This window comes from Salvelinus namaycush, chromosome 19 (genome assembly GCF_016432855.1).
Source record: "Salvelinus namaycush isolate Seneca chromosome 19, SaNama_1.0, whole genome shotgun sequence".
Lineage (NCBI taxonomy): Eukaryota > Metazoa > Chordata > Actinopteri > Salmoniformes > Salmonidae > Salvelinus > Salvelinus namaycush.
This window is the reverse complement of record NC_052325.1, coordinates 13,107,815-13,128,700: the sequence shown is the minus strand read 5'-3', so window position 1 is coordinate 13,128,700 and position 20,886 is coordinate 13,107,815. Positions and strand designations below refer to the sequence as shown.

The window sequence follows — 20,886 nt, the reverse complement described above, 5'->3', positions numbered from 1 at the left end:
AGAGTTAGATAAACTTGGATTTTTTGTCAGGAACATATACAGGATGCTACCGTCTACAACATAACCTTCACTCCAAATCAAAACTCAAAACCTACAACCTGATTTTGGACGGAATTACAGAATCACCTAGAAGGCTTACAACTACCAAAGATTATTATTCCAACGCTATACAGTAAATGCTCTAGAAAACAATAGAAACCTGAAAACACCATCCAACCTGGAACTGAGTGAGTAATGTTTAGTCTGAAGCTATATTTTATCTCCAAAAGCCAAGAAGAAAAACACATTACTTTATAAAGACTGAATGCTAAATTAAGGCTGCCAAGCTTGATACAACTTCAATTAGCACAGACGTGTCAAGTGAGAGGTGTCAAAGCCCTTTAGCCCAACAATGGCAGGAGAGTCGCACAGTCTACTCCAACCAAATGGAGAGGCCTTAGAAGCTGCCTCTTGCTGTTCAGAGGTAATTAACATACAGTACCCTGTGTATGTAAAGAATGATAAGGCAAGAAAAGACAACAAAATGAAGCTCCTTATTGAAAATCAAGTGACACTTTTTGCTGACTATTATAAAAATGGAAACATCAGCAACCTCATCTTCCACACAGACCATCCCCTGGCATGGCACAGTGCTACATTAGCTCACTACCTCTCTGTTAAGAGGGGGGGGGGGGTGTTTACGAGGGGTGGACACTCAGGATACTAAACAACGAGGACTCAGAGTCTGCTAATATAAGTCTCTATAAGTCTGAAACAGTATTTGTACAGGGCAACCCCAAATAGTTTCAGCTGTACTTTCACCTAATCAAAGAATTATCCCAGTAGGAGAAGCGCTCCCTTAAGATACCCCCACCCCGAGCGGGTCAGACCAGACCTCTTCATTATATAACCCCATAGACGAGCAACCCCAAGCGGAAAGTCAACCTCCCAGCACAGAGTACTACCCCCTCATTGAAATGAAGGATACATTTACCCAGCTGGAGGTAAGGCAGGTGGAGCTGGAACAGCAGGTGATTACACTCCAATCAGCACAGACATCAGTCCAGCACAACACCACCCCCTTAACCAGACCCGGAGAGCTGGAGGTGGAGAGAGACAAATCTGCACTCTGGACTGTGGTGAGACAACTTCAACAAAATAAAAAGCAAGAGCAGGAGATGAAAAGAGCACTAGAGGAGAGGATCAGACTGCTGGAGGAGAGGGTGAGGGGGATGGCGTGTGACAGAGAACAACCCACTAGAGAGGTGGCCACCCCCGCAGAGAAGCCAGCAGAACAGCCCACCTCAGCACCCAACAAAAGTCTCGACACCACAGCAGAACAGTCCACACCAGACCATAGCGTAGACATCACAGCAGAACAGACAAATGAGAAACCCCAAGCCCAGGGGATCTCACCCCCTCTGAGCCCCCCGTCAGCCACCCTGATAGCTCTCCTGACAACCCCCCCACACCCACTGAGGACATACACAAGACACAGATTGTACTCCTTATGGACTCAAATGGGAAATATATAGAAAAAATTAACTTTTTCCCAAACACAGTGTGTCTAAACTCGTGTCCAAACACCCAGCGTGCCCTAGACCTTCTGTCTGAGGACCAACTAGGTTCACCTAGCCACATAATACACACAGGCACAAACCACCTGAGAGCACAGCAGGAAAGGGTGGCCACAGCACTGAAGGGAGTGATTGAAAAAGCTTCTTCTACTTTCCCCAATGCACAAGTGCTTATCTCCACTCTGCTACCACGAAAATACTTCCACCCTGCTACCATACAGCGGGTAAACGCTGTATGGTAGTATTAGTATTGCCCGTGACTGTGCCTCAAAACCAAATGTTTTCCTGGCCCACCACTCCACCCTGGACTTGAACAGCCTCTATGACCAGGTCCACCTATACAAGGCAGCAGTGCCCACCTTCGCCCGGACTCTAAAGGACATCGCTCTCAAACGCAGCCCCAACACTTCACACAGGAGCTGGACTTCACCCAAACCTGGACTTCCTCAAAGAAATCGGAAATACAGACATTGTCATCCTACAAGAAACCTGGTATAGAGGAGACGGACCCGCTGGTTGCCCTCTAGGTTACAGAGAGCTGGTAGTCCCATCCACCAAACTATCAGGTGTGAAACAGGGAAGGGACTCAGGCGGTATGCTAATTTGGTATAGAGCAGACCTAACTCACTCCATTAAATTAATCAAAACAGGAACATTTTACATTTGTCTAGAAATTCAAAAGGAAATGATCTCAACAGAGAAAAATGTCCTGTGTGCTACCTATATCACCCCACTAGAATCCCCATACTTTAATGAAGACAGCTTCTCCATCCTAGAGGGGGGAAATCAATAATTTCCAGGCCCAGGGACATGTACTAGTCTGTGGAGACCTAAATGCCAGAACTGGACAAGAACCTGACACCCTCAGCACACAGGGGGACAAACACCTGCCTGGAGGTGACAGCATTCCCTCCACCATATGCCCCCCTAGGCACTATCACAACATAACAAACAAAAACAGGTCACAACTGCAGCTCTGTCACACGCTAGGTATGTCCATAGACTCTAAACACTTCTGGGAAAATTGGAAAACACTAAACAAACAACACAAAGAACGATCTATCCAAAATGGAGATGTATGGGTAAACTAGAGGTCGACCGATTATGATTTTTCAACGCCGATTAATCGATTTTTTATTTATTTATTTGTAATAATGACAATTACAACAATACTGAATGAACACTTATTTTAACTTAATATAATACATCAATCACATTTTTTTACTCTCAAATAAATAATGAAACATGTTCAATTTGGTTTAAATAATGCAAAAACAAAGTGTTGGAGAAGAAAGTAAAAGTGCAATATGTGCCATGTAAAAAAGCTAACGTTTAAGTTCCTTGCTCAAAACATGAGAACATATGAAAGCTGGTGGTTCCTTTTAACATGAGTCTTCAATATTCCCAGGTAAGAAGTTTTAGGTTATTATAGGAATTATAGGACTATTTCTCTCTATACCATTTGTATTTCATATACCTTTGACTATTGGATGTTCTTATAGGCACTTTAGTATTGCCAGTGTAACAGTATAGCTTCCGTCCCTCTCCTCGCACCTACCTGGGCTCAAACCAGGAACACATCGACAACAGCCACCCTCGAAGCATCGTTACCCATCACTCCACAAAAGCCACGGCCCTTGCAGAGCAAGGGGAACAACTACTCCAAGTCTCAGAGCGAGTGACGTTTGAAACACTATTAGCGCGCACCCCGCTAACTAGCTAGCCATTTCACATCGGTTACACCAGCCTAATCTCGGGAGTTGATGGGCTTGAAGTCATAAACAGCTCAATGCTTGAAGCATTGCGAAGAGCTGCTGGCAAACGCACTAAAGTGCTGTTTGAATGAATGCTTACGAGCCTGCTGCCTACCACCGCTCAGTCAGACTGCTCTATCAAATATCAAATCATAGACTTAATTATAACATAATAACACACAGAAATACGAGCCTTAGGTCATTAATATGGTCAAATCCGGAAACTATCATTTCAAAAATAAAATGTTTACTCTTTCAGTGAAATACGGAACCGTTACGTATATTTTATCTAACGGGTGGCATCCATAAGTCTAAATATTCCTGTTACATTGCACAACCTTCAATGTTATGTCATAATTACGTAAAATTCTGGCAAATTAGCTCGCAACGAGCCAGGCGGCCCAAACTGTTGCATATACCCTGATTCTGCGTGCAATAAACACAAGAGAAGTGACACAATTTCCCTCGTTTAATATTGCCTGCCATCATGAATTTCTTTTAACTAAATATGCAGGTTTAAAAATATATACTTCTGTGTATTGATTTTAAGAAAGGCATTGATGTTTATGGTTAGGTACATTCGTGCAACGATGATGCTTTTTTCGCAAATGCGCTTTTGTTAAATCATCCCCCGTTTGGCGAAGTTGGCTGTCTTTGTTAGGAAGAAATAGTTTTCACACAGTTCGCAACGAGCCAGGCGGACCAAACTGCTGCACATACCCTCACTCTGTTGCACAGAAACGCATTTCCCTAGTTAAAATAAATTAATGTTAGCAGGCAATATTAACTAAATATGCAGGTTTAAAAATATATACTTGTGTATTGATTTTAAGAAAGTCGTTGATGTTTATGGTTAGGTACATTGGTGCAACGACAGTACTTTTTTAGCGAATGCGCTTGTTAAATCACCTGTTTGACAAAGTAGGCTATGATTCAATGATAAATTAACAGGCACCGCATCGATTATATGCAACGCAGGACAAGCTAGATAAACTAGTAATATCATCAACCATGTGTAGTTAACTAGTGATTATGTTAAGATTGATTGTTTTTTCTAAGATGCGTTTAATGCTAGCTAGCACCATACCGTAGCTCCTTGCTGCACTCGCATAACAGGTAGTCAGCTTGCCACGCAGTCTTCTCATGGAGTGCAATGTAATCGGCCATGATCGGTGTCCAAAAATGCCGATTACCCGATTGTTATGAAAACTTGAAATCGGCCATTCCAATTAAATCAGTCGACCTCTAGGGTAAACCACCAAAAACATACGACTTTATAAAATCCATGTACACAAACAACAAGTGTGCGGCTAAAATAGGCAAAAAACACACACATTTCTTCCCACAGGGCAGTGGGGTGAGACAGGGATGCAGCTTAAGCCCCACCCTCTTCAAAACATATCAACGGATTGGCGAGGGCACTAGAAAAGTCTGCAACACCCGGACTCACCCTACTAGAATCTGAAGTCAAATGTCTACTGTTTGCTGATGATCTGGTGCTACGGTCACCAACCAAGGAGGGCCTACAGCAGCATCTAGATCTTCTGCACAGATTCTGCCAGACCTGGGCCCTGACAGTAAATCTCAGTAAGACCAAATTAATGGTCTTCCAAAAAAGGTCCAGTCGCCAGGACCACGAATACAAATTCCATCTAGACACACTATACATACCTTGGCCTAAACATCAGCACCACAGGTAACTTCCACAAAGCTGTAAACGATCTGAGAGACAAGGCAAGAAGGGCATTCTATGCCATCAAAAGGAACATAAAAATTGACATACCAATTAGGATCTGGCTAAAAATACTTGAATCAGTTATAGAACCCATTGCCCTTTATGGTTGTGAGATCTGGGGTCCGCTCACCAACCAAGAACTCACAAAATGGGACAAAGATCAAATTGTGACTCTGCATGCAGAAAATATCCTCCGTGTACAACGTAGAACACCAAATAATGCATGCAAAGCAGAATTAGGCCGATACCCGCTAATTATCAAAATCCATAAAAGAGCTGTTAAATTCTACAACCACCTAAAAGGAAGCGATTCCCAAACCTTCCATAACAAAGGCATCACCTACAGAGAGATGAACCTAGAGAAGAGTCCCCTAAGCAAGCTGGTCCTGGGGCTCTGTTCACAAACACACCCCACAGAGCCCCAGGACAGCAACACAATTAGACCCAACCAAACCATGAGAAAACAAAAAGATAATTACTTGACACATTGGAAAGAATTAACAAAAAAACAGAGAAAACTAGAATGCTATTTGGCCCTAAACAGAGAGTACACAGTGGCAGAATACCTGACCACTGTGACTGACCCAAACTGAAGGAAAGCTTTGACTATGTACAGACTCAGTGAGCATAGCCTTGCTATTGAGAAAGGCTGCCGTAGGCAGACCTGGCTCTCAAGAGAAGACCGTCTATGTGCACACTGCCCACAAAATAAGGTGGAAACTGAGCTGCACTTCCTAACCTCCTGCCCAATGTATGACCATATTAGAGACACACACAGTTGAAGTCAGAAGTTTACATACACCTTAGCCAAATACATTTAAACTCAGTTTTTCACAATTCATGACATTTAATCCTAGAAAGAATTCCCTGTCTTAGGTCAGTTAGGATCACCACTTTATTTTTCAAGAATGTGAAATGTCAGAATAATAGGAGAGAGAATGATTTATTTCAGCATTTATTTATTTCATCACATTCCCAGTGGGTCAGAAGTTTACATACAATCAATTAGTATTTGGTAGCATTGCCTTTAAATTGTTTAACTTGGGTCAAACGTTTCAGGTAGCCTTCCACAAGCTTCCCATAATACGTTGGGTGAATTTTGGCCCATTCCTCCTGACAGAGCTGGTGTAACTGAGTCAGGTTTGTAGGCCTCCTTGCTCGCACATGCTTTTTCAGTTCTGCCCACAAATTTTCTGCAGGTTTGAGGTCAGGGCTTTGTGATGGCCACTCCATTACCTTGACTTTGTTGTCCTTAAGCCATTTTGCCACAACATTGGAAGTATGCTTGGGGTCATTGTCCATTTGGAAGACCCACTTGCGACAAAGCTTTAACTTCTTGACTGATGTCTTGAGATGTTGCTTCAATATATCCACATAATTTTCCTGACGCATGAGGCCATTCTATTTTGTGAAGTGCACCAGTCCCTCCTGCAGCAAAGCACGCCCACAACATGATGCTGCCACCCCCGTGCTTCACAGTTGGGATGGTGTTCTTCAGCTTGCAAGGCTCCCCCTTTTTCCTCCAAACATAACAATGGTCATTATGGCCAAACAGTTCTATTTTTGTTTCATCAGACCAGAGGACATTTCTCCAAAGAATACGATCTTTGTCCCCATGTGCAGTTTCAAACCTTAGTCTGGCTTTTTTAATGGCGGTTTTGGAGCAGTGGCTTCTTCCTTGCTGAGCGGCCTCTCAGGTTATGTCGATATATGACTCGTTTTACTGTGGATATAGATACTTTTCTACCTGTTTCCTCCAGCATCTTCACAAGGTCCTTTGCTGTTGTTCTGGGATTGATTTGCACTTTTCGCACCAAAGTACGTTGACCTCTAGGAAACAGAACGCGTCTCCTTCCTGAGCGGTATGACGGCTGCGTGGTCCCATGGTGTTTAGACTTGCGTACTATTGTTTGTACAGAACGTGGTACCTTCAGGTATTGGGAAATTGCTGAAAAGGATGAACCAGACATGTGGAGGTCTACAATTTTCTTTCTCTGAGGTCTTGGCTGATTGCTTTTGATTTTCCCATGATGTCAAGCAAAGAGGCACTGAGTTTGAAGGTAGGCCTTGAAATACATCCACAGGTACACCTCCAATTGACTCAAATTATGTCAATTAGCCTATCAGAAGCTTCTAAAGCCATGACATCATTTTCTGGAATTTTCCAAGCTGTTTAAAGGCACAGTCAACTTAGTGTATGTAAACTTCTGACCCACTGAAATTGTGATATGGTGAATTATAAGTGAAATAATCTGTCTGTAAACAATTGTTGGAAAAATGACTTGTGTCATGCACAAAGTAGATGTCCTAACAAACTTGCCAAAACTATAGTTTGTTAAGAAGAAATTTGTGGAGTGGTTGAAAAACTAGTTTTAATGACTCCAACCTAAGTGTTTGTAAACTTCTGACTTCAACTGTATTTCCCTCAGATTAGACAGAACCACAAAGAATTCGAAAACAAACCCAAATTTGATAAACTCCCATATCTACTGGGTGAAATACCACAGTGTGACATCACAGCAGAAAGATTTGTGACCTGTTGCCACAAGAAAAGGTCAACCAGTGAAGATCAAACACCATTGTAAATACAACCCATATTTATTTTCCCTTTTGTACTTTAACCATTTGCACATTGTTACAACACTGTATATATATATACATAATATGACATTTGTAATGTCTTTATTCTTTTTGAACTTCTGCGAGTGTAATGTTTACTGTTCATTTGTATTGTTTATTATCTACTTGACTTGCTTTGGCAATGTTAACATATGTTTCCCATGCCAATAAAGCCCCTTGAAAGAGAGAGAGAGAAGAGAGGAGAGAGGCATAAGAGGAGGGCAGAGAGAACAGATGGATTATAAGAAAAGGTCAGAAAATAAGTAGATAGTCCATTACAGCATGCCTCATATCTACACTACTCCCCCAGACCAGACTACTGCAGACCAGGGCTATGTCATACAGTGCTCCCTACATTCATTTCACATTTCCACAAACTTCAAAGTGTTTCCTTTCAAATGCTATCAAGAATATGCATATCCTTGCTTCAGGTCCTGAGCTACAGGCAGTTAGATTTGGGTATGTGATTTTAGGCAAAAATTGAAAAAAAGGATTCGATCCTTAAGAGGTTTTAAGACTCCATAATGGTTCATCTGTTGGTGCCACAAGTAAAAGTTGGTGTCGTTTAAAGCTTTGCTTCTTGCTCTGTAATATGAGTATAATCTTGATTTCAATAACAACTTTCTTCTATTAAATGTATGAACATTGTCAAATATAAACTTGAACCAAAAAAATATTTGGCAAAATGTTCTATATATTGTTGAACATAATATAATCTAAGTGCATATCAACATTCCAGAGTGGGATCTCCACTACTTTTAGAGTTATGATCCAATTTGTCAGCATTACCAACAGAGTGAATGTGAAAATGGATTCAAAATGGTCACCCTTTCTTTGTGATTTGCAGGATGTGCAATGATACAATTAAAAGTAGGGCTGTGATTGGTTACATTGCCTACTATGCCAATGTACAGTACCGTTCAAAAGTTTGAGGTCACTTAGAAATGTCCTTGTTGTCCATTAAAATAACATCAAATTGGTCATAAATGCAGTGTAGACATTGTTAATGTTGTAAATGTGTCACGTTCTGACCATAGTTCTTGTGTGTTTTGCATGTTTTAGTGTTGGTCAGGACGTGAGCTGGGTGGGCATTCTATGTTGTGTGTCTAGTTTGTCTGTTTCTATGTTTGGCCTAATATGGTTCTCAATCAGAGGCAGGTGTTTTGTGTTGTCTCTGATTGGGAATCATATATAGGTGGCTTGTTGTGTGTTGGGATTTTGTGGGTGGTTGTTTCCTGTCTCTGTGTTTCCTCTGCATCAGTTAGGGATGTTTCGGTTTGCCACGTTTGTTATTTTGTTAGTTGTAAGTGTTCACAGTTTCGTCTTGTTTATTAAAGTCATGTTGAACACGAGCTACGCTGCGTCTTGGTCCGATCCCTGTTACACCCTCTCTTCACGTGAAGAGAGGGAAGGCTGCCGTTACAAAATGACTATTGTAGCTGGAGACGGCAGATTTTTTATGGAATATCTACATAGGCGTACAGAGGCCCATTATCAGCAACCATCACTCCTGTGTTCCAATGGCACGTTGTGTTAGCTAATCCAAGTTTATCATTTTAAAAGGCTAATTGATCATTATTATGTTAGCACAGCTGAAAACTGTTGTGGTGATTAAAGAAGCAATAAAACTGGCCTTCTTTAGATTAGTTGAGTATCTGGAGCATCAGCATTTGTGGGTTCGATTACAGGCTCAAAATGGCTAGAAACAAAGAACTTGCTTCTGAAACTCGTCAGTCTATTCTTGTTCTGAGAAATGAAGGCTATTCCATGTGAGAAATTGCCAAGAAACTGAAGATCTCGTGCAACGCTGTGTACTACTCCCTTCACAGAACAGCACAAACTGTCTCTAATCAGAATAGAAAGAGGAGTTGGAGGCCCCGGTGAACAACTGAGCAAGAGGACAAGTACATTCGAGTGTCTAGTTTGAGAAACAGACGCCTCACAAGTCCTCAACTGGCAGCTTCATTAAATAGCACCCACAAAACACCAGTCTCAACATCAACAGTGAAGAGGCGACTCCAGGATGCTGGCCTTCCAGGCAGTTGCAAAGAAAAAGCAATTTCTCAGACTGGCCAATAAAAATAAAAGATTAAGATGGGCAAAAGAACACAGACACTGGACAGAGGAACTCGGCCTAGAAGGCCAGCATTCCGGAGTCGCCTCTTCACTGTTGATTTTAAAACTAGCAGAAATCCCACTCTAGAACATTGATATGTCAGTAATAATAAAATATATTTTCAAGATTCATGTTGACATTATTCAATATTCATTACAAAAAAAATATTGAAATCAAAATACTACTCATAAAGTCCAAGCCGTAAGGCTTCATATGACACCAACTATTGAATTGTGCACCTACAGATTAAACATTATGGAGACTTAAAGGAGGCCTGGGTAAGGCCTAAATGTCACAAATACTCCAACTTCAATTAATTGTCTCAATTACGCTTTAAGATACAAATGACAAATATATGTCAACAATCCATGGAGTGGGTTTTATTTTGGGTTGCACTGACAAGGCATTTATCATTTGTTCACTGCTGTGTATTCTGCCTATTGATTGAACAAATAATAAAAACATTAAGAAAAGGATCCTTCTATGGATTACATTTTGTGAAAATCCCCAAAATCATGATGTTGTTTGTTCTAGTTTTGTGAGGAATCACCCAGCACAGCTCTGGGTAGAAGTTGTCCTAAGGCACAGATCTAGGATGAGTTTGTCTTCCACAAACCCTAACCATTAAAGGGAAAAACACAAAGCTGACCTTAGATCAGTTACTAGAGGGAATTCATCATAATCAATCAAAGCGGCCCGCTTTTCTCAGGCCCCCGCCCCAATTCCCAGAACAGCCCCCCAGAGTTAAAGGACTGGACTGGAACATTCTGGGTGATTGAGTAACTAAATTACTGCCACTCTTCCCCTTGGACTTAAGTCTCCAATTACTCACAGTTCAACAGTGTGTGTGTGTGTGTGTGTGTGTGTGTGTGTGTGTGTGTGTGTGTGTGTGTGTATACAGTGTACACACACACACACACACACACACACACACACACACACACACACACACACACACACACACACACACACACACACACACACACACACACACACACACACACACACACACACACACACACACACACACACACACACACACACACACGTGTATGGGTGGGGGCATTCTAAAGCCATTCTCTAATAGTCTGATTATCTGTAGATGTTTATGCTAGCTGATTGATCAGCTGACTGGCTTCTGCTAAGTGGCAATAGTGGACACAACAGGGTTACTCAGATCATCAGGGCCACAATAAGTACACCAGCCAGATCCCCGAGGCTCCACTGTTGTATACAGACAGAGTTCATATTGCTGGAAGATCAGTGACTTTGCTACAGTCAGCTGCACCATTTTAGCAAGAGATTGTAGCAGCATGGATTTGCTTGGTTAATATGTTAAGATGCTTATGAAATGATTGAATTTCTCTACATCATATTTCAGTCAGTTTTGAGTGTGTCTGTGTGGATGTGAGTGTGTTTCTGTGTGTGTGTGTATTACCTGAGCTGTCCCAGGTTGTAGTAGCGTGTCTCTCCGTCAGTGGAGCGTATAACACACAGGCTGTAGCAGGGCTGGAGCTGTCTGAGCTCCAGCAGAACAATGGCCAGGTAGTGGACAAACAGCAGAGAGTCCACCAGAGACACAGCAAACTGGACGATACCCTGGTAGTCCTCATCCTGGAAACACAGAGTTAACACACACACGTGTTTGCAAGTTGCATGAAAAAGCTCATCCAGGAGGTGGCGCTCCTAGTGGCCGGGGACTTTAATGCAGGGAAACTTATATCCGTTTGACCTCATTTCTACCAGCATGTTACATGTGCAACTAGAGGTAAAAAAAATAAAAATAAATCTAGACCACCTTTACTCCACACACAGAGATGCGTACAAAGCTCTCACTTGCCATCCATTTGACAAATCTGACCATAATTCTATCCTCCTGATTCCTGCTTACAAGCAAAAACTAAAGCAGGAAGTACCAGTGACTAGATCAATACATAAGTGGTCAGATGACGTAGATGCTAAGGTACATCACTGTTTTGCTAGCACAGACTGGAATATGTTCCGGGATTCTTCCGATGGTATTGAGGAGTACACCACATTGGTCACTGGCTTCATCAATAAGTGCATCAATGACAGTCCCCACGGTGACCGTACATACATACCCCAACCAGAAGCCATGGATTACAGGCAGCATCCGCACTGAGCTAAAGGGTAGAGCTGCCGCTTTCAAGGAGCGGGACTCTAACCCGGGAAGCTTATAAGAAATCCTGCTATGCCCTCTGACGAACCATCAAACAGACAAAGCGTCAATACAGGACTAAGATTGAATCGTACTACTCCAGCTCTGACGCTCATCGGACGTGGCAAGGCTTGCAAATTATTACGGACTACAAAAGGGAAGCACAGCCATGAGCTGCCAGTGACACGAGTCTACCAGACGAGCTAAATGACTTCTATGCTCGCTTGAAGGCAAGCAACACTGAAACATGCATTTGAGCACCAGCTGTTCCGGACAACTGTGTGATTTAATTGAATTTATTTAACCTTTATTTAACTAGGCGTGTGATCACGCTCTCCATAGATTATGTAAGTAAGACCTTTAAACAGGTCTAAGTTCACAAGGCCGCAGGGCCAGACGGATTACCAGGTAGTGTACTCTGAGCATGCGTTAACCAACTGGCATTGAGAGCATCCTGTCGGGCTGTATCACCACCTGGTACGGCAACTGCACCGCCCACAACCGCAGGGCTCTACAGAGGGTGGTGCGGGGGCAAACTACCTGCCCTCCAGGACATCTACAGCACCCGATGTCACAGGAAGGCCAAAGAGTTCACCCAAGCCAACAACCACCCAAGCCACTGCTTGTCACCCCGCTACCATCCAGAAGGCGAGGTCAGTACAGGGCATCAAAGCTGGGACCGAGAGACCGAAGCTGTTTTTCAATCTCAAGGCCATCAGACTGTTAAACAGCCATCACTAAAACAGAGAGGCTGCTGCCTACATACAGACTTGAAATCATCAGTCACTTTAATAAATGGATCACTAGTCACTTTAATAATGCCACTTTAACTTTAATCATCTCATACGTATATACTGTATTTTATACCATCTATTGCATCTTGCCTATGCCACTCGGTCATCCATATATGTACATATTCTTATTCCATCCATTTAGATTGTGTGTATTAGGTAGTTGTGGAATTGTTAGATTACTTGTTAGATATTACTGCACTGTCAGAACTAGAAGCACAAGCATTTCGCTACACTCACATTAACATCTGCTAACCATGTGTATAAGACCAAATAAAATGGCATTTGAAGTGTCTTCACTGACATTTTCAACCTGTCCCTGACTGAGTCTGTAATACCAACATGTTTCAAGCAGACCACCATAGTCCCTGTGCCCAAGTACACCAAGGTAACCTGTCTAAATGACTACCGACCTGCAGCACTCACGTCTGTAGCCATGAAGTGCTTTGAAAGGTCATGGCTCACATCAATAACATTATCCCAGAAACCCTATACCCACTCCAATTTGCATACCGCCCCAACAGATCCACAGATGATGCAATCTCTATTGCATTCCACACTGACCTTTCCCACCTGAACAAAAGGAACACCTACGTAAGAATGCCGTTCATTGACTACAGCTCAGCGTTCAACACCATAGTGCCCTCAAAGCTCATCACTAAGCTAAGGACCCTGGGACTAAACACCTCCCTCTGCAACTGGATCCTGGACTTCCTGAAGGGCTGCCCCAGGTGGTAAGGGTAAGTAACAACACATCTGCCATGCTGATTCTCAACACAGGGGCCCCTCAGGGGTGCATGCACAGTCCCCTCCTGTACTCCATGTTCACCCAGGACTGCATGGCCAGGCATGATTCCAACACCATCATTAAGTTTGCAGACGACAACAGTGGTAGGCCTGATCACCGACAACGATGAGACAGCCTATACGGAGGAGGTCAGAGACCTGGAAGTGTGGTGCCAGGACAACAATCTGTCCCTCAACGTGATCAAGACAAAGGAGATGATCGTGGACTACAGGAAAAGGAGGGCCGAGAACGCCCCCATTCTCATCGACGGGGCTGTAGTAGAGCAGGTTGAGAGCTTCAAATTCCTTGGTGTCCACATCACCAATGAACTATCATGGTCCAAACACACCAAGACAGTCATGAAGAGGGCATGACAACGCCTATTCCCCCTCAGGAGACTGAAAAGATTTGGCATGGGTCTTCAGATTCTCAAAAAGTTGTACCATCGAGAGCATCCTGACTGGTTGCATCACTGCCTGGTATGGCAACTGCTCGGCCTCTGACCGCAAGGCACTACAGAGGGTAGTGCGTACGGCCCAGTACATCACTGGGGCTAAGCTTCCTGCCATCCAGGACCTCTATACCAGGCGGTGTCAGAGGAAGGCCCTAAAAATTGCCAAAGACTCCAGCCACCCTAGTCATAGACCGTTCTCTCTGCTACCGCACGGCAAGCGGTACCGGAGCGCCAAGTCTAGGTCCAAAAGGCTTATTAACAGCTTCTACCCCCATGCCATTAGACTCCTGAACAGCTAATCAAATGGCTACCTGGACTATTTGCATTGACCCCCCCATTTTTACGCTGCTGCTACTCTCTGTTTATTATCCATGCACAGTCACTTTACCTCTACCTACATGTACATATTACTTCAATTACCTCGACTAACCAGTGCACCCACACATTGACTCTGTACCGACATCCCCTGTATATAGCGTCGCTACCATTATTTGATTGTGCTCTTTAATTATTTGTTATTTTTCTATTTTCTTCTTATTGTTTTTTTTTTTAGTTCATTTTATTTTAGTAAATGCATTAACACTTATTTTTCTTAAAACTGCATTGTTGGTTAAGGGCTTGTAAGTAAGCATTTCACTGTACGTCTACACCTGTTGTATTTGGTGCATGTGACAAATACAATTTGATGTACACACACACACACACACACACACACACGATTATGAAACATACACACCTGTGAGTCGAGGATGCGGACCCCATAGAACAGCCAGTAGGAGATTGTGAGCAGCAGTGTGAGAATGGCCAGGAGGGCTCGGTACACACACACCCTGGGCAGGCTGGCACGGGCCTGGCGCAGGAAGATCGCCCACACAGCTAGCAGAAGGATGAGAAGTTTACAGGACACAGAGAGGAAGAGGCCCTCGCAGGCTGAGCCACAGGCCTGCAGCCTGGCCGGCCACAGCACCGCCGGGAGGACCAGGAAGGCCAGGGGGGTGGCCAGGACCAGTAGCCCCACACAGAGGCCCAGAGCTAGGGAAGCGTAGTGCCGACAGCCCTGCCCCAGGCCGTCCTCCGACCTCTTCCCCAGACCAACCACCTCCTCCTGGGATAGACTAAGCTCTGAGGTGCCAGTCACCGCCGTGGTGGTTTCCCCCCAGTTATCATCCTAAAAGAGAGAGGAGAGGGAGATAAAGAGAGGGAAAGGACAGAGAGAAGGAGAGAGAAGAGATTAAAACGTAGCATATGGTTGATAGCACAGACACTTCCAGAGAAGAGAGGTGGAGGAAGAGTGAGAGAGGAAGAGAGTGAAAACAGAAGATAGAAAAGGACAGGAATAGTCTCTGTGGAGGGATATGAGAGACAAACCAAAGTAACAAATACACACTGGTAGATAGATACACATAAATGCTGGTTTTATTCCATTCTCTGTCTCTGCTACACACAAAGACAGACAGACTAGAGATACACTGACTAAATCCCTTGAGGTTTACCGCAAACATCCCATCCGTCATTCTATTTAAAGAAGCCTTCGGCTTTCCTGGGGTTCTGTGTTATTGTGACAGGCTTTCAGCTCCTCACTGATCCACATAGAGGAGGACAGTACACATTCAGACTGCTCATCATGACCAGGTAGGGATGACAGAGATGCGCACACACACAAACACACACAAGCATCTGAATCACAATAAGGATGATGTTTTGCAGGTCTAGCATTGCAAATTAAGAGTCAAATCTGCTCTTCCTGCTCAGGATGGAGATGAACATAAATGTGCCGTAAGAGGAAGGAGCACAGCGAGAGACTGATTAAAGGCCTGTCTGCCGAAGAGAGCATTTCTCTTACTGCCAGTTATTCAGCTATTTATTATCTTGCTCTCTCTCTCTCCCTGGTAAGGAGCTGGGAACAGTGTGTGTGTGTATTCCATTCCATGAGAAGTAGATTGGAATACTGTAGCCACCTTCTTCTGTCAGATCACATACACTTACCCACATGACACCCCTAAAGCTTCACAAGAGAGGGGGTGAGAAACACACAAAATGTTAGAAAAAGAGAGAAGGGGAGAACGATGGAGAGAACGACAGAGAATGGAGATAAACATTCATCTGGTGACCCCTATTTGAGAGAGTGATGGGTCAGTTCTTTTAAAATAATCTTAACACTAGAACTGCCAAGACGGTCAATCTGACTGTTTTCAATTTTGTAATTTAATAACTTAATTTCACTAAAAACCTTGAACCCACCTGTCCCTGACTTTTCCTAAATATGTGTACTTTAAACTTGATCAGTACTTTCAGACAAATATCACAAAAGACAAAAACTTTCAGCATTTTATCCTCAAAGCGCCATGATGGTCATTTGACCGTATGCATATTTAACAGGAGAATAGCTGGGCCTTGAGGAGCACCAATAGCCACCAGTCTAATAAATCCATTTAACTAGAAAAGTCAGGCCTCATTGGACCCCTTTTTGTGCCAATGTCTTTTTGGTTGTGTTTATGGTAACATTAGTATACCAAAATATAATTATTTGAAAGAACATACACATTTGTTCATGTTACTGTGCAGGCTATATGTAAAAACGAAAAAGCAACAAAAACTGAATTTAAAGTGGAAAATCTATTTTATTGGTGGAGTGCCTTTGTTACAACTATGACACAAAAGAATGTGCATTGAAACACAGTAAAATGTCATTTTTATAAACTACAAAACAAATAAATACCCAAACTGCAAGACACCCGGTCAATGAAGAAAATATCAGTGTAGGCGCCAAGCATGCTTGTGAATAGTGAAAATCAGCACAAAAGCAATAATTGCATTATAATGAACATAAGTGTTGATATGACAGCTGTTAAAAAGTCTATTATTGTCAGTTATTGGACACTGTGGCCTCACTCATGTTTACAGTATGGTGTGAGTCTTCACGCAACAGTTGGATGTCATGTAGCTGTTATCCCTTCTTCTAATAGTCACCACAAGTCTTTGTCACTTTCACTTGATTGCAACAATTCGCTTGCCGCTTGAAACCGGTGTCGTGGGTTCTGTTCGAGCTTCCCGCTGAGCTTCCCGCTCAGCCCAGTCAAAACTGTTCGCTGCTCTGGCACCCCAATGGTGGAACAAACTCCCTCACGACGCCAGGTCAGCGGAGTCAATCACCACCTTCCGGAGACACCTGAAACCCCACCTCTTTAAGGAATACCTAGGATAGGATAAAGTAATCCTTCTAACCCCCCCCCCCCCCCTTAAAAGATTTAGATGCACTATTGTAAAGTGGCTGTTCCACTGGATATCATAAGGTGAATGCACCAATTTGTAAGTCGCTCTGGATAAGAGCGTCTGCTAAATGACTTAAATGTAAATGTTCGAGTGCATCTGCCCACCTTGCAGTTTTTCCTCCATGGGAGCTGTGCGCAATTCGGCTTACGCAATGGCTCACGTAGAATCTTTTCTGCTGCCTTGGCCCTCTCTCACGTAGCCCGTGTGCCAGACTCATGATGAAAGGCCACAGAGGGTCCTCATGAATGGGGCCCTCTCTGATGAACTGACCCTGAACACAGGGGTGTGTCCTTTCACCTTTGTGGTTCTTCATCTACACTAATGAGATGAAGATCCAAGGAAACAATGTGAGCCTTTTCAAGTACGCGGACGACATGGCTCTGGTGGGACTCTTTTTCTAAAGATGCTAACGTCATTTTAAACAGACCAACAACCTTCAAGAATGATGCCGGTCAAGTGCCCTCCACATCAACGTGAGACAAAAACTAAGGAGCTGATCATCAATGGCAACAACTTGCCAATGTCCCAACTACTATCTCTGAACAACCAATCAGTGGAGGTGGTTGAGCATTTCAAATACCTAGGGACACAAATTTATAACATGCTGAGTTTCACAGAGAATGCAGACTGTATTTTTTTTAAAAGCAAGTCAGCACCTGTTTTTAATCAGGAAATTGAAGGGGTTTGTGGTCAGTCAGGATGTTCTGGAGAGGGTGTACAGCAGCTTGGTGTAGAACATCCTCACGTTCAATATGACAGTCTGGTATGGTAGTCTGAGCGTGGGGAGCAAAAGCAAAACTGACCAGAATAGTAAACACAGCCAGCAAAGTAATTGGTCGACCACAGACACAGTTGACCAGTCTGTTCCACAAGGCAACCATAAAGAAGGCACTGGCTGTCGTTGGCAGCCCCTCCCACCCTCTACACCCTCAGTTTGAGAGGCTTCCCTCTTGCCGGCGCTTCAGAATGCCCATGGCCAAGAAGAACGTGTTCAAACATTGTGTTCCTTGTGCTGTTGAACTACTAAATGCAATGTACATTGTATCAGTATATGATATATTTATCTATCCAGTGCAGTTGGGACTGCGGTCATTTGTGAGTAAATGTATCAATGTCCTCTATGTTTTTAGTGTATGCAATATGATGGACTAGTATGTGATCCTTTCAATGAAAGGTGACGCCAAAGAAAAATGTCTGTTCTGGATGGACAATAAAGTTTTATTTTATTCGATTCCCTCCTGCTCATGGGTGTTGTTCATGTACTGATTGAACAACACGTGTGCGTTGATAGCAGCCAAGTCAAGAATGTTGTAGCGGCGAGTTCATCCTTTCACCAAGTACACCCATGCCATCTGATCCAAAACATTATCCGACACTCGCTCACTTGCTGCCTGATATGGATCCATTCCCAGATATGGAAAGCCAATCAGCATGAATCAGAATAATAATCCTCAGCGATGTCACAATCCACTCTTCCCCGCCATCTGAGTCGTTTTCATCTTGTAGCAACTCTAACACAGCATGCACATCCATTCTTCTTGGTCTTGCCATTGTAAATTACACACACTCTCACTGTGTAGCCTACTCCAAGTAGGCCTAGAATAGACTAATAAGACTGCTTGGATTCGGTGGACTGATATAGGGTACACTGTTTTGAGATTATACATTGATTATACACTGGTGTTAAAATGGCACCGGACAAGGCGGCAGACATTTTACATGTCCCCAACCGATTGTGTTATTTGTTCGTTTATTGGCAACTTATATTTTTTACAAATTTTGTACATAATGTTGCCGCTACCGTCTCTTATGACCGAAAATAACTTCTGGACATCAGGACTGCAATTACTCACCACGGACTGGCAGAATCCTTTTAATGAGTCTGACAAGCACGACGCGAACGATATACTGCTTTCTCTGGAACAGGCCCAGATCCCCATGATCTGCGTGAAGAGAAGGCGGAGAAAAATGGGCCGGAGGGCGGGCCGCCTTCTGAGAATTCGTAGGCGATCGAATCAAACCCCACTTCCTTCCATTCTGCTAGCAAATGTGCAATCTTTGGACAATAAAATAGATAACCTACGTGGAAGATTAAACTACCAACGGGACATTCAAAACTGTAATATCTTACGCTTCACGGAGTTGTGGCTGAACGACGACACTATCAACATATAGCTTGGCTGGTTATATGCTGCACCGGCAGGATAGAACAGCGGCGTCTGTTAAGACAAGGGGCGGCGGACTATATATTTTTGTATTATAGTATAAAAATACTATGTATTTTTGTAAATAACAGCTGGTGCACGATATCTAAGGATGTCTCGAGCTATTGCTGACCTGAGGTAGAGTATCTCATGATAAACTGTAGACCACACTACCTACCTCGAGATTTTTCATCTGTTTTTTTCGTAGCTGTTTACATACCACCACAGTTAGAGGCTGGCACTAAGACAGCATTGAATGAGCTGTGTTCTGCCATAAGCAAACAAGAAAACACTCACCCAGAGGCGGCGCTCCTAGTAGCCGGCGACCTTAATGCAGGGAAACTTAAATCCATTTGACCAAATGTCTATCTGCATGTTAAATGTACAGCCAGAGGAAAAAATAAATAAACAAATAGACCAGCTTTACTCAACACACAGAGACGCATACAAAGCTCTCCCTCGCCCTCCATTTGGCAAATCTGACCATAATTCTATCCTCCCGATTCCTGCTTACAAGCAAAAAATTAAAGCAGGAAGCACCAGTGACTAGATCAATAAAAAAGTGGTCAGATGAAGCAGATGCTGAGCTACAGGACTGTTTTGCTAGCACAGACTGGAATATGTTCCGGGATTCCTCCGATGGCATTGAGGAGTACACCACATCAGTCATTGGCTTCATCAATAAGTGCATCGATGACGTCGTCCCCACAGTGACCGCACGTACATACCCCAACCAGAAGACATGGATTACAGGCAACATCTGCACTGAGCTAAAGGGTAGAGCTGCCGCTTTCAAGGAGTGGGACTCTAACCCGGAAGCTTATAAGAAATCTTGCTATGCCCTCCGACGAATCATCAAACAGGCCAAGCATCAATACAGGACTAAGATCGAATCGTACTACACCGGCTCTGACGCTCGTCGAATGTGGCAAGGCTTAAAAACCATTACAGACTACAAAGGGAAGCACAGCCGAGAGCTGCCCAGTGACACGAGCCTACCAGACGAGCTAAATTACTTTATGCTCACTTGGAGGCAAATAACACTGAAACATGCATGAGAGCACCAGCTGTTCCGGAAGACTGTGTGATCACTCTCTCCGCAGCCGATGTGAGTAAGACCTTTAAACAGGCCAACATTCACAAGGCAAGACAGGTTACCAGAATGTGTACTGCGAGCATACGCTGACATTTTCAACCTCTCCCTGTCCGAGTCTGTAATACCAACATGTTTAAAGCAGACCACCGTAGTGCCTGTGCACAAGAACACGAAGGTAACCTGCCTAAATGACTACCGACCCATAGCACTCACGTCTGTAGCCATGAAGTGCTTTGAAAGGCTGGTCAAGGCTCACATCATCAACATTATCCCAGAAACCCAAGACCCACTCCAACTTGAATACCGCCCCAATAGATCCACA

At 43.5% G+C, this 20,886-nt stretch overlaps 1 protein-coding gene across 1 annotated transcript in view; it reads right to left on the bottom strand.

Moving 5' to 3' along the window:
* LOC120063696 (vang-like protein 1) overlaps nucleotides 1–20,886 on the bottom strand; it is a 34,569-nt gene that overhangs the window by 3,058 nt on the left and 10,625 nt on the right. The window contains exons 3-4 of the mRNA XM_039013989.1: nucleotides 14,728–15,159; nucleotides 11,219–11,394 (exon numbers count right to left, since the gene is read on the bottom strand). Coding sequence (XP_038869917.1) covers nucleotides 11,219–11,394; nucleotides 14,728–15,159 — 608 coding nt within the window. The remainder of the gene's footprint in view (nucleotides 1–11,218; nucleotides 11,395–14,727; nucleotides 15,160–20,886) is intronic.